The sequence below is a fragment of the Vicia villosa genome, unplaced genomic scaffold (assembly GCF_029867415.1).
Source record: "Vicia villosa cultivar HV-30 ecotype Madison, WI unplaced genomic scaffold, Vvil1.0 ctg.002403F_1_1, whole genome shotgun sequence".
NCBI lineage: Eukaryota > Viridiplantae > Streptophyta > Magnoliopsida > Fabales > Fabaceae > Vicia > Vicia villosa.
In genome coordinates, this window is record NW_026705919.1 from 216,006 (window position 1) to 231,309 (window position 15,304).

General features: G+C 35.2%; 1 protein-coding gene across 1 annotated transcript; it reads right to left on the reverse strand.

Annotated features, from left to right (window-relative positions):
- Positions 1–8,343: 8,343 nt before the first annotated feature.
- On the reverse strand, positions 8,344–12,201 carry LOC131638752 (YTH domain-containing protein ECT4-like). Its single transcript, XM_058909299.1, has 9 exons — positions 11,643–12,201; positions 11,471–11,541; positions 11,147–11,300; positions 10,781–10,857; positions 10,260–10,691; positions 9,647–10,177; positions 9,322–9,534; positions 9,073–9,228; positions 8,344–8,910 (listed from the first exon to the last, which is right to left on the reverse strand). The coding sequence occupies exons 1-9, from the start codon at positions 11,695–11,697 to the stop codon at positions 8,815–8,817; spliced, it is 1,785 nt and encodes a 594-aa protein (XP_058765282.1). The 5' UTR covers positions 11,698–12,201; the 3' UTR covers positions 8,344–8,814.
- Positions 12,202–15,304: the final 3,103 nt, after the last annotated feature.

Consider the following 15,304-nt stretch of genomic DNA (forward strand, 5'->3'; position numbering starts at 1 on the left):
GTTTGACTGTCTCTTTCCAATTCATTCTTGGTTAGAACCTTGTCTTTACCAGAGATTCAAAATACCAATTCCTCAAATAGAGTCGTGAAAAAACAGACCATAAACAATAGCCTCATCATCTGAGCAGTTTATGTTTCTTTCAAAAGCTTTTTCCTCTCAAGGAAATCAATCATGAAGATCATTTGACCATCAGGGCCTTATTACTGTTCACAAGGCTGAATAACCAGTAATTTCCCTAGCAAAGTCTCCAGGATCATTTTATCACTTGGCTGATAATTGATCATGTCTTCAAAACCACTATCACAAGGCTGGTAGTCGGTAACCTTTTGTTCTGGTTATATTATTAAACATGTCTATCACCATGCTGATAGTCGGTAATATTAACCAAACTTTTGAAGCTTTTTTTTACCTTGTCAAGTCTATCACCATGCTGATAGTCGGTAACACAGTTTCATACCTTTCACCTTCGCATTATTAAACAAGTCTATCCCCATGCTGATAGTCGATAATGTCGATAGGTAAGCTTTTCTTACAAAGCTATCATTCCCAGGTGAAGCATACACTTGCTTTCCCAATAAAACGGATTCTCTTCCTAAAACGGATTGAGACATCCTTCCCAACCTCTTTTCCCCAGCGGAGTCAGTTTTGATATTCCCTCGGTAAAGATATCCTTGCATCACCCGCAATTTTGGTATCTTAGGTCCAAAATTTGCGTCTTCTGATATTTAAGTCTCTTCCACCCTATCAAAATAAAGATTTTCAATCTTCATGTCTCAGGTTGAAGAAACTTAAATAGGGGCATCTGTCATACCCCAATTTTTGACCTAAGATACCACCTCATATCATCTGCATATGCATCATTTGCATCTCTAACAAATTGCATAGCTTGTGTTTGCTACTTGTGCTCAGCAGGGTTTAATCAAGAAATCACTCATCAGTACAAGTAACAACCAATTAGGGTTTTGTTCTCCCTTCATCTCAAAAGAACTATCTTCATCAATAATCAACATTTGGTCCTCAGAGATTCACTTCAACAAACTCAACAGCTTTGAATCGACTGAATTAGGGTTTTGACTGAAGGCAGCACACTCCTGACTTTTGCTCAGAATTTGACCTAATGGCTTGGGACATGACCTCAAGACCCCAAGTGCATCATTTTGACCTAATCCATTGGCTCAAGACATCTCCTACACAAAGATTGATCAACAGTGAAATTTCAAATCCTCAGATCAGGGTTTTGAACTATCAGGGACTGAAATCAGGGATCACATTTGGGAAACCCTAAAAGTCCCCAGGAAGTCAATCAAAGGTTTCAATCATCTTCAAATAATCCCTATGACAACATCCAATGGAAATTACATCTCAATTCAAGATCTACAGTCATCAATTTCATCTGGTCGACAATTAGGGTTTTTGACCTAATTCACTGAACAACTGACTTTTTAATCAGGACATGGTGCCACAACTCAAACCATGGCTCAATATCCTCTAATGCCTCAATATTATCCATTCATACCATTACTTTGAGGAGGATATTTTGGTTCACTTGAAATCTCCAGAAACGCGATTCGTCAGAAAAAGTCAACTGTACAAGATCACCATTGACTTTTGGGGAATTTTGGTCAACCATGACTTTTGAAGTTTTGAATCATCAATATGTGATATATGAAGTCATTTGATCAAGAAAAATCAAGAAAATCAATCAAGAATCAAAAAGTCAAAGTTTGACTTTCCATACTTAGAAAATTTTCTAAGTGTTTTTCATGGTTTTTTCCAAACTTTGGAAGGGAATTTCTCAAAATTTCACCTACAAACTGAAAAAAACTTCCAACATGAAAGTTGTAGATTTTGATCCAATGAACAACTTTGTCACATATAATTTTTTTTTTCATAAGATCAACCATTTAAGAGATATGGAGCTTCAAAGTTGGTATCTTTTGAAAACTTCACTTAAAACTTCATTTTCTTCAAAGTTCATGGATCTTTTTCACCCACTTCCTTAAGGATCTTGAAGAAACTTTCAACTAGGGTTTTGAAGTGTGTAATATGAGCTTTCCAAAATGTCCAAGAGCATGAAAAAATATGAAGTGTAGCTATGGTTTTGAATTTTGACATTAGTGAACTTTTTCACTTGAATTCTCACCATTTTTCACTAAGTTTCAAGACTACATGACCTATAATTCAAGCAATGATGCATAGAAGCAATAATTGAGAGATATTTTCTGATTAGAAGATCAGAATGGAAGAGGATAAGAAGCTAGAGTTTTAACCATGGTTTGGTCACTTTAACCATTTTGCATTAAATGTAAAAGATTCCTTTCTATCCCTTAAGCCAAATCATCAAACTTTGAAGCAACTTGCAAGAGCCTTGTATTCAGAATCCATGGCCTATAAATAGAGGTTCAAATCACTTCCAAATTCACACCAAAACCTCACAATTATAGGTTTTCTCTCTTCTTTCTTAAGTTGCAAGTTTCAAGTTTCAAAGTGAGGTAGAAATCCCAACCTCCAAACCTTTGAATTTCTGGCCAAAGTGATGGTCCTAACATCTCATAAACATCAAATGTGATGTGTTTGATCCATCCACACACCCCAAAAACACCTAAATCTCAGAATCCCTCTTTAACCACCATGTTTGCATAAAATGAGCCTTAACATATCAATTCTCATACCAAGCCATATCTGTCCAAGTTAATCATCCAAACACACTCCATATACTTCATATGAACTGTTCCAACCCTTATCCATGACCTGAAACATCAAAATCAACTAGCTTGATCCTCACTTAAGCCCTACTGCAGATCGGGTTCCACCAACTGATCAAGAGGTTTTCAATACACTCCAAGCATCCAAACATGTTCCATAAGGTCCACTGAAGGTGTTCAGATCAAGAAACAACAACTGGAACTCTTCATTTGCAGAATTCGATTCTCAGTTTTGCCATTTTTAAGGTAAGTGCTCATGAACTTCAAACTCTATTATCCATGCATCATAAATGAAATATGAACATACCATCTTGTTTCTGCACACATGAGGATCATTAACCCTCAATCAATTGCTATTTATCTTGCACATACACAATTTCATGATCAATCTCAGAATTAGGGTTCTTCACGATTTCCAGAAAATTGATGACCTTAGAGTGGAAATAAATGAAATTAAGGATCACCATCATGTTCCTTGTGAAAAACCGAGTGAGATAGACTATCTACTCGATCAAAACAATCCAGTTTCAAAGATTTTCAAAAATCAAATTAGGGTGTGTTCTTGGCGCCATTTTTTGTTCAGGAAATTCAAATGATTCATTTTAAAATATAATTAAACCAAAGCGTGTATATTACAAGCTACGCGCGCAGCTCAGTTGGCAAGTGTTTTAGTTGGTGACCTCAAGGTCACGAGTTCAAGTCCTTATGGGACCAAACCCTTCTTTTTATCACTTATTTTCTTTGGTTTTTTACACAACTTCAACCATTAATTCAACCAATCAAATTAACTTTTTTTTTATTCATTTTTTGCACACTTCTTATTTAATATACCTATTTTGACAATATTAAAAAAAATCACAAAAAAAGATTTATTTAATATGTTTTTAATTAGGTTTAAAATGACATATTTTTAAGTGTTTTCAAATACTTTAAATATTGTTTTTTCATTTAATTTTTTAACCTAATCACTTGTAAATATTTTTGTGATCAAACCCTAATCACTTAGATCTTAATTAAGCATTACAATTTGTTTTTAACTTAATTAAGTTGACTTTTGTCAAATTCAAATCATTTTAAAACAAGCGATCACGATTCTTTTTCAAAAACGATAAACCATTTCTTTTTGATTTTCAAAAGCAACCATTGATTAAATCTATTTGATTGATCAATTGATTTTCAAAATGAAGTGGGGCCTCTCGAATATTAGAGAGTGTAAGTCCCATTTCTTTTCCTTTTGTACAGTTTTTTTCCAAAACAATAAAACTTCTTCAAAATAAAACCTTTTCAAACAATTTTCAAATCATTTTCAAAACAACAAAACTTCAAATTATCCAAAGCTTTTCAAAATACCACGGGCCTCCATGTAGGTATAAGTCCCAAGCCCCTTTTGTACATACCCATTCCTGTACATGAAATTAGGTATTTCATTGTACACACACATTTTTGTACATATCTCAATCTGTTTTTTTTAACTTTGAATAACAAACCAAAAATGAAGGTTTCTTTAAATCTTCCCAAAAATATACCATGGGCCTCCATGTAGGTATAAGTCCCAAGCCCCTTTGTAAATACCTGTTTACATAGCTTTGAATAAACTCAAGTGGACTTCGCTTCGAGTATAAGTCCCGAGCCCCGTGTATACAAATGGATCATGCTTACAGGTATATTTCCTTCATAAACTCCATTATATACACACACTTTGTCATATATGTATAACTGTTCATATTTGTTCATGTACTTGTTCATGTTTGTTCGTACTTGTTCATATTTGTGATTGTGTTATATATGCTTATTCAACTTAGTGCAACACTAGGTTCCCCATAGCCTCCTATTGGGCTTCGTGCAAAGAATCTCCCTTAGCTTAGGTTAGGACATAGAGTATGGTTTCCCGGTGAAATCGCTCTAAGAGCTCAAACCAACTATACCATGCCTCCCCTTGGGCTTTGTACAAACGAGTGACCCTCCCATAGCCTCCTCTTGGGCTTACAATGCAAGGACCCTGGATTGTCCCTCCCATAGCCTCCTCTTGGGCTTACAATGCAAGGACCCTCGGATAGCCTCCTCTTGGGCTTCTTACAAGGACCCACGGGCTTCTTATAAGCATCCCCAATATCCAAATCAAACACCCTAGGAGATTAGACATTTATCATCTCTATGATAGGAGTATCTCTTCTATATCATCACAAACAATCAATCAATCAAACTTTTTTGCCACAAGTCTGGCTAATCAATCAAACTTCTTTTTGCCACAAGGCTGGCTAATCAATCAAACCGTTTTGCCATCGTACTGGCTGATTAATCAAAGTTTTTGTCACAAGGCTGACTTCATTGAAACTTTTGCCACAAGGCTGGCTGATTAATCAAAACTTTTTGTCACAAAGCTGACTTCATTGAAAGTTTTTGCCACAAGGCTGGTTAAACAAACAAAAACATCTTTATCATTCTAAGCGCCATAAGTGGCATGGCCCAGGGCTTATAATGAAAAGATTTTCAAACAAAAAACAAACAGATGTATGTGATGATATAGATTAGATACATCGAACATTTAGATGACATTTGTCTCTTATTCTTTGCTTCCACTAGCATAAGTGGGAACTACGATTGCTCTGACTTTCTCAACATCCCTTTGAGAATACGTAGGCACAAGGTCGTATCCTTGGCGAGCAAAACTTCTCCCTCAAACCATTCAAACCTTAGCACCCGTAGACCCCGAGCTACAGATGCTCTGATTCCCTCTAGGGGATATGTATGCAGAGGATCGCGATGATCTTTGCGAGCATAATCAAACAAACACCTTAGGTCCCACCTATTTCACAACAGAACCTCCACCGTAACATGGAATGAAAAACAATAAAGAATCCTATAGAGTACTATAGATACGTTGGGTGCTAATACCTTCCCTTCGTATAACCAACCCTCTTACCCAAGATCTCTCCCCCCACTTTTAGGTTATTGCAGCTTTTTTCCTTTTCCTACTTTGGAAACAATAAAAAGTTTGGTCGAAACAAAGAAAAATCATTTTTTATGAGCACTCGAGCCCAAAGAAGGCATCAGGTGTCTCATCCCACAAAAAAGAGGAACAAAACGATTTTTCGCCCGCGACAGTAAGCATCTCAGGTAGGGTTAGTAGAACACCTTAAGGTAAATTTTGGGAGGATTTAGAAGGTTTACTTAAGGATATATCGCAATCAGAAAAGCTTTTCTTAGGAGGGGATCTGAATGGGCATGTAGGTAGCGTGGCAAGAGGTTGTGAGAGTGTTCATGGAAGGTTTGGTTAAGGGAGGTGAATGCGGAGAGTAACTCCATCTCGGAGTTTTCATTGGCTTTAGATCTTACTATATAAAATACATGATTTAGGAAAATATATGAACATCTTATCACATATAAAAGTAGGGTGACATGTTCGAAGATAGATTTATTTCTTATTAAGAAGTCAGAAAAGTAGAGAGTTTGACTACCCAATATAGAGTTTTGGTTATGCATGTAAGAATTAAATGGAGAGAAAAGAGAAGAAGTCATATGGTAGCGCCACGAATCAAGTGGTGGCATTTGAAGGGTGAAAAACAAGAAAATTTCCAACTCAAGATTTTGGAGGAAGGGTTTGGACAACCACAAGGAAATGAAAATGATATGTGGAATAAGATGGTTCAAGAGATTAGAAAAGTGGCTAAAGAGACGTTGGGTGAAGCAAGAGATTTTAGACTTAGGGATAAAGAATCATGAAGGTGGAGAAAGTGTCTAGAGTAAATTTAAAGTAAGAAAGACGATTATAAAGAGTGGTGTAGGTGTAAAAATTGCGAAAAATTACAAAAAAGCTAAGAGTGATACCAAGAAGGCGGTGAGTGAAGCAATAACCCAACCGTTTGGCGGATTATACCAATCTCTAGGAACTAAGGAGGGAGAAAAATCTATATATAGGCTTGCTAAAGAAAGAGAAAGAAATACTAGATATTCAGATCAAGTGAAGTGTGTTGAAGATGAAGAGGGAAAAGTCTTAGTTCATGAAAAAGATATAAAGGATAAGTGGTAGACGTATTTTTACAGTTTATTTAATGAAGGATATCATATCTCACCAGACTCTAGAAGACTCGACATTAGAGAAGATGACCGGAACTATAATTACTATCATTGGATTTAGAAATAGGAGATAAAAGAAGCATTGAAAAGAATGAGTAGCAATAAGGCGGTTGGTCCAGACAACAAACCTATTGAAGTGTGGAAAATTATTAGAGATAGAGGTATTGAATGGCTCACTAAACTCTTAAATAAAATTATGAGGTCAAAATGCATGCCAGATGAATGGAGAAGAAACACTTTAGTTCCAATCTATAAGAACAAGGGGGGTATACAAAATTGTGCAAATCATAAGGGGATTAAGCTTATGATTCATACCATGAAGTTATGGGAAAGAGTGATTGAACGAAGATTAAGAAAAGAGACTCAAGTCACTAAGAATCAAATTGGTTTTATGCCGAGAAGGTAGACCATGGAAGCGATTTATTTATTATGGCGTGTGATGGAGCAATATTGGATGGACCAACAAGACCTGCACTTAATTTTTATTGATTTGAAAAAGAAATAAAATAGAGTTCATAAAGAGATTTTATGGAAAGTCCTAGAGAAGAAACAGGTTAGGATTGCATATATTTGAGGTACCCAAGATATGTATGAAGGGGTATCAACTAGTGTTCGGACACAGGGTTGAGAGACAAAAGATTTTCCTATTACAATTGATTTATCTTAATATTCAATCCTAAACCCCTACCTTTTTACCTTAATTTTGGGTATACTCACGGAGCACATCCAAGAGTTAGCATCGAGATGCATGCTTTTTGCAGATGATATAGTCTTTTTTGGAAAGTTGAAGAAGAATTTAAATGAGAGGTTGAGAACTCGGAGACGAGCTTTAGAAACACATGGTTTTCGTCTAAAAAGAAGTAAAACACAGTATATGGAATGTAAGTTCAGCAAAATAAGGAGATGTAAACCACCAAATTCAAGTTGGGTGGTTGAAATGGAGAAAGACATCAGGTGTTTTATGTGATGCAAAGGTATTGCTCAACCTGAAGGGAAAGTTATGCTATTTTGTATTGGACAAAATGTTGGGCGGTTAAGAAACAACACGAGAATAAAGTAAGTGTAGCAAAGATGAGGATATTGTGGTGGATGTGTGGTAAGACTCGACGGGATAAAATTAGAAATGATAAATTAGAGAAAGTGTCAGGATAAATTTATATGGATTTGACATGTAAAGAGAACACTTGCAGATTCTGTAATTAAGAGAGTAAACCAGATAAAAAGAAGATAAACAATTCGAAGAAGACCTGAAAAGACTATAAAAGTTTTTTTTTTTTTTTTTAAATCTTGAGGTTAATGGTTTGGTTATTTTATAAGTGAAGTTATTAAAAAATATCTCAAAGTTAATAATTTAAATAGAAACATGATCATAGATAGAATGTTATGGCAATAACTAATTCAGGTAGCAGACCCCAACTAGGGGGATAAGGCTTTATTGTTTAATTACTTTGCATCAATTTCCAATTTATTTTGTAATCTAACTAGTTTATATGAGAAAAACTCTACCGACAAGTCCATACACCCACACCAGACCACTTATTTTCATGATATAGTAAAATAGTACAATCTTCAACACCCAAACTACTATATACCTCAAAATATAATTGGTTAGAAACTTCCCAATTCCAATAATTTCCCTATCATCATCCATTAAACAACCTATCATTTTCAACACATTACAGGTACCTGTCCTAATCAAACCATCTCTTATAGTACTCTTCAACTCTACAATTACAAAGAAAAAACAACACCAATAAGGCAATAACAAGAAGAACCAAACTCAATCTTTTATGTGCACAAAAAACAAACAAAACTAAACCTTCCCTTCTAACACCAATCACCTACCCCTCCCATCTTGAAAACTTCATCTTTCTAATTTTTTCAATCCAACCATCATTTTCTCAAGCATCGGCAAGAATTTTCGTTTACGAACTTCAACTTCGAACTCATGATATCTCTTGCTTCATTGCTTAGGAATAGCACCAGCGCGGCGAGGTCCACTGGAATAGCAATGCATCAGATTCTATTCTCTTTAGTCATTAACTTTCTCAACCAACTTAGAATCTTCCATCTTCTTTACACTTGATATGTCTACCGACCCGAGCGCACTTGTTAAGTCATCTATATGCTGCCAACAAAAAAGAGGGTATCAAGTTTAGAATAGTTTGTCAACTAGGCATAAATGGTCCCACTATCACATGCCACGTTCATCAATAATGTCGAAAAAGGATTCGTAGGAATCAAAGTGAGAACATTGGAATAAGAATATGGTACAACTGTAAAATCAAACCTGTGTGTTGCTAGTTTGTTGCATAGGTTGTCTTGTTTTCTTCTCCTGCATCACCTTTTGACGGCTTTCGTAGAAATCAAAATCATCTAAAATCGATGTTCTTGATGCATAGTTCTTGAAAATGTTGAGTATTTCAATACCTTGCGGAAAAGGTACCTGAAAAATGGAAATATTCAACGCAATAGTAAGCATACGGAGGAAATAACTAAGAAATATTTCGGTAAATAGTTGCTTTAGTAGATTGTGAACCTCTTGTGTGTCTCGACTGTTTGTTACAGGCTTGTGATCGTTATTCTCGAGGATAATATGTCGTAGTTGAGGATTTGGAACGTCCTTTATAATGTGCCATTTGACAGGGAAATATCCATTCCATTTGTCTTGCTGCCAGAAATCCATACTTTTGTTGAAATCGACGCGACCGATCATCTCGGCTACTCCGCAAAATTGACCACTAGCGTTGACCTGAACTCGAAGCAATTACCATAAATGAAGACATTAATGTGAGGAATACATAAATTTTGAAGATAAATAAATGAGAAAAGAAAACATGGACTGGAGCGATCGGTTAGCATACCGAGAAGAAAAGGAATACAGGACACTTGCTTCCTTTCTCTTCCATTCGATTCTGTGCATCCTGAAACGCATTGTCAAGTCTCTTATTCCCATTAGGAGTACTCGCCCATACGTCGTACTTGATGCTCTTATGAACATCATCCTCGCTGTACGATTTGATGACAAAGAAAAGTGCATGATCGTATTTGGTTGGAAAATCAGAAAGGTTATACTGATCTGTCCTGATTTTTCCGTCCCCGTTTCTACTCTCATCGACTGTTACCGTTGGCGCAGAATTATCTCCCGAAATTGAAGCACCTTTCGCAATAGAAGTTCTAGGACTCTGATTCTGCTCGTTAAGTGATTCGTTAACCTTGTTTCTTAGTTTCAGTTTTTCGGTACTAACCCATCCCTTCGTATTCGCTTTCACGTTAAGCACATTGTTTTGATAGGCAAATCCACTCTTTCCTTGATTGTACGTAGAAAACTTCGCAACAGGTAAAGATCCTTTGGTCGTTGCGTCTGAGTGGAGAACTGGACCAGAAATCGAGGCCTGAAAAACATAACAACCTCGTTAGAACAATCGAATCGTAAGGAAAATAGATATCACCTCGTTTTAAGGATTTTAAGGTTACCTTGTTTGCTTGTTTTGGCTGGTTACGCTTAACGTGAGTTGACGAAACATCTAACAATGGCGGCGAACCCTTTACTTCGGATGAGTTGCTCACATTAGACGAAGGCATAGACTTCGACACCATACCACTACCGGAAGAAAAATTAGACCTACCACTCGGTTTACTAACCGAATTATTGTAACGATTCCTTTGCGATACATCTTGTGCGGTTAACGATGAATCCCAAGAGTATGCTGACGGAAGTAACTCGGCATAAGGTAAAGAAGCTGGATAATAGCCAGGAGATCCAATCGGTTGTTGATAAACCGAACCAGGAGGGTAGACATGGTATTGACCATCGACACCGGCAGTATTCAAAGGAAAGTACGAAGGGTAACCAGTCTGAAACCCTGGCATGATATAGACATAAGACCCATTATCTGCTTGCATGACCTAAATAAAACCAACAAAAATTAACCATACATGCAACAAGTCAACCACGTAGAAAGAACGAACAAAACAAACCGGCTCAAGAAACTTACTGGATACTGAAAATCGACGGCTTCAGCACCAACGTAATATCCTTGATTTTCTGGCTCTCCGTAGAAGCCACCATAACCTGTGATCATTCTACCGTAAGAAATGAAAACATAAATATACAATCAATATAAACGAATACCAGTGTTGTCAAATTGCGGCTATAATGGTGTTGTAATGTTACGTTTATACAAACAAAACCGCAATTTAGTACAAATCGTTGTCAAATAACATCTACAACAAAATTTGAACAAAACCGCTAAATTGTTGTCAAATAACAAGCTATAGTTATAGCTGAATTTGAACAAACCAGTATTTACCGCAATCTAATATCGACAACACCGATGAATAGGGAACCATCGGAAGCTAACCTGGATAATAGTATCCATAATACGGAACATTCGGATCCATCGATTGATAATCATGATCCAATTCCCCTTCTTTAACACTACCAGAAGCATCTCCTAATGATGACACACATGATCTTGCATCAGATGGTGAACTTCCACCACCCTTTGAAGAAACCTAAACATAACAAACAACAAATCCAAAAAAACACAATTAGACAACATGTGTCTCTTCATATCTCATACATAGAACTAATGAAACAGTTAATCTCAAATCAAACCACAAAAAAAGGTAACAAAAACAAAATATATGAAACAGAAATCACATGCAATAGAAATAAAGATTACCATGTTGGAATTATTAGCCTCAGAAGCTGAAGAGTCACCATGGAGCTTCTTCTTATTCATTTCATCCGCAGCTGTAAAAAAAGCAGAAAATTTACAACAAATTAAAAATCTCATTTTTATATAAAAAAAAAAAAAGAATAAAACACAAATCATAATCAAAAGGAAAGATTACATTTTTTTGATTCAGCAGCCATGGAAGAAGCACTTAATCCAAAATCCCTCAGCATACAACTTAAACAAAACAAAAAAACTCAAAACCCCTTAACACAATCCACTAGAACACAGATCCTCCACACAAAAAAAAATGAAATTTTTTGTGACCCTTCAACTTTTTTTGTGACTCTTCAACTTTTTTTGTCTCTTCAACTAAGGTGAAAAATGAAATTTTGAAAGGATTAAACCAAAGAAAAATCAAAAACCAGACAAACCCACAAAATATTTAAGAGAAACAAAATCTGGGTATGAATTATTTTCTCCGTTAGTCGTGTCTAGATTTCTGGGTTGTGGAAACAAAATCGCTAAAAAATTGGGATTGTTGTAAAAAATGAGAGATGGAAAAAAGAACAGAGTGTGGATATCCTTAAAAAGATAATCTTTTTTTGGTTGATAGAATTAGATAGATATGGTTTTGAATGGAGAGTCTATATAAAGGGATGCTGTTGAATGAATGGAAGAGAGAGAGTACACAGAGGAGAGAGAAAGTGAAGAAAAAAAGGAAGAAGAAAGAGAGAGAGAAACAAAATGGTGTCTTTTTTGTTGTGAAATAGAATGAATGGACGGTGGAGAAATTTCCACGTCATTGTTATTTTTTGTTTTTATAGAAATAATTTAATTAATTAATTAATTTATATGTTGAAAAAAATTACAGCTTTTTTTCATTGTTTTTTATTTTGAGTTTTCTTAATTCGTAAGCTATTACATCAGAAACTACCGCGTAAATTTGGTTCAAAATGCTTATAATTAAAAAATATAATAAAGAAATAGAGTTAAATACTCATACATTTCTTAACTACAACACAAAAATATTTTTTATAAGTTAAAAACTATTTTTTTATACACAAGTTAAAAAGTAGTTAAAATCTACAATTCACCTTTTTCACAAATACAACAAGTAGATTTATCTCAATGCATGGAGTTCACTACATTAATCAAATTTCATTATAATATTATATTTAATATCATATTTTAATCTAATTCTTTAATTTTTTTTAATCTTTTTAAAAAATTTCTAGACTTTTATCTACCTTTAGTTTTTTGACTTATTGACTTATCTTCATCTGACTTACTTTTCTTACAACAAAATTTATGGGTCTTCTTCTCTCTCAATATTCAAATCAACTAAGTCTATTTTTCATCATTTATTTTTTATCATTTTTTCTACTACTTGTGCTGCCCTCAATATTCTCTATAATAGTGTCATTCTATTCTTATTGTGTACTAGTATAGTCTTATCACACATCCAACACAACATCATCATCTCTTGTTAAAATTTACTTCATTCTCATACTGGTTCTTAATCGCTCAACATTTATCTTGTACAACATAGGTCTTATTGTTGTCTAATAAAAATTTACCTTCAGCTTGAACGGTACTTTTGTGTCACATAAAAGCTTTGAGTCTGTCAGTCATTTCATCCACTCAAATTGATTTTGATCGTTTACATCTCCTTCTATTTCTTCATCATTTTGTATTAAGGACCCAAGATATTTAAATCATATGACTTGTGGTATGATATGTCTTCAACTTTCACATATATGTTATAAACACTTCACATTTTGTTGAAGTTGCATTCTATATATACTCTACCTTATTTCCGCATAGGCAAAAGTCATAAATTTCTACGATTCGGCTTCAAATCTTCAATTTATCATTTAAATCCTCCTTCAACTCTCCAAATAGAATTAAATCATATGAAAAAAAAAACATACATCTCAATGCTAAATGATAAGTGCCGAAATTACTTATTTAACATAAGCTCGTATTAACTTAAAATATAAGAAAACATATGAAAACCCCCTTAATATATCATAAAAAACAACTAAAGATAGATGAAAACAATTAAAGAAATCACAAAATATAGAAGCTGAGTAGCAGAGAACTCGTTGGGTGAGGCATGGGCTCACCCATCCAAGACACGACAAAAAATGGCAACCTTTATGAGTCGATTTTGCGACAAAGACAAAAGCTCATTTGCCGAGCACAAACGGCTCAAGATGACTTCCAAGACAAGTTACTTCATGCATAAGAAAGGAAACTTCAGGCCAAAAGGCGGGGTATATGAAGTAAATAGAAATGTCACGAGAAGGGGGGGTTGAATTGTGACCCTTTTAAAATCTAGCTTTACTTTAATAAAAAACACAACCTCTCAAGGAATCCTTGGAGAAGAATGGTTAGAGTAAATATCATATAATATTTAGTGTAGTGTGTGTAACAATGTGATTAACAGTATATAATAAATAAATAAAGTAGAGTTTAAGAGAGATCACACAAGAGATTTATCCTGGTTCACCAATGTGGTTAGTCCAGTCCCCACACCTTGTGAGATTATCCTTTATTGAATCTTCTTACAACAACTTTTTCTTCTATGTATTCTTAGCCTCACCAGGCTTACACTTCTGAATGGTATAGCTTACAGACAGCTTACACAATAATTGGTTTTGTATATCTTTGTTGTGATATACTTTGTGATCTCAGGATGTTTACAATAAGTTTCTAGATACTCTCTATATGGCAGTGAGTATATGAACTGAGATTTAGAATGATAACTCTAAAATTTATGTGTTCACTATTTGGTAGTGAGTATTGAAAGTAATTTGTAGAGTGAATGATAATGTTGGCTTTATGATCTTGGCTTTCTTTGTGTGCTTCAACAAATCGGTAGTGTGAGCATAGAATGTGTCTTCTATTTATAGAGCCAAATCTTGAGTGCAAGTACCATAATAACCCTTGAAATATTTGTATGAGAAGTACTGAGAATTACTTGAGTAATGCTGGGAGCTTTGTCTTATTCTGGCAGGACTTAGTCTTATGCTGGCAAGACTTGGTCTTTATTCTGAGTAATGCTGGCATCTGGTAATTCTGACCTTTGACCCATTCTTCAAGGACTAATTCTGAGAAAGTAACTCTGGGGCAGAAACTCTGGGACAATAATTCTGAGAGAGTAACTCTGGGACGGTAACTCTGGGAGAGTAACTCTGGGACAGAAACTCTGGGACAGTAACTCTGGGACAGAAACTCTGGGACGGTAACTCTGGGACGGTAACTCTTGGAGAGTAACTCTGGGACAGAAACTCTGGGACAGTAATTCTGAGAGAGTAACTCTGGGACGGTAACTCTGGAAGAGTAACTCTGGGACGGTAACTCTGGGACAGATGCTGAGAATTACTCTTAGTAACTCTGAGAGAGTAACTCTTGACTTGTTCTGAGATTTATTCTTGGTAATGCTGAGAGTAACTCTTGACTTGTTCTGAGATTTATTCTTGGTAATGTTAAGAGTAACTCTTGACTTTTCATAATGTTATTCTTTTAAGGATCATAGTATAATATCTTGAGTGAGAATGAATGAACCTGTCTTATTTATTTCCACTAAAGAGCACACGTCAAATAACAAATAAGATCATAATCTTAATTATATTTACACAAGAATTTGTTATCTTCAAAACATCAAAAAGGATTTTTCCTCAACAGTATAATCCTTCAAGAGTGGCAATCGTTTGAATTGCCACACACCAAGTATGGTTATTCAAACGATTGAAAAATGAGATGGGTTGAATGCTCATCCTCATTCGCACTCTAATTTGCACGCAGCATACGGGAAATAACCTCAGAGACAAC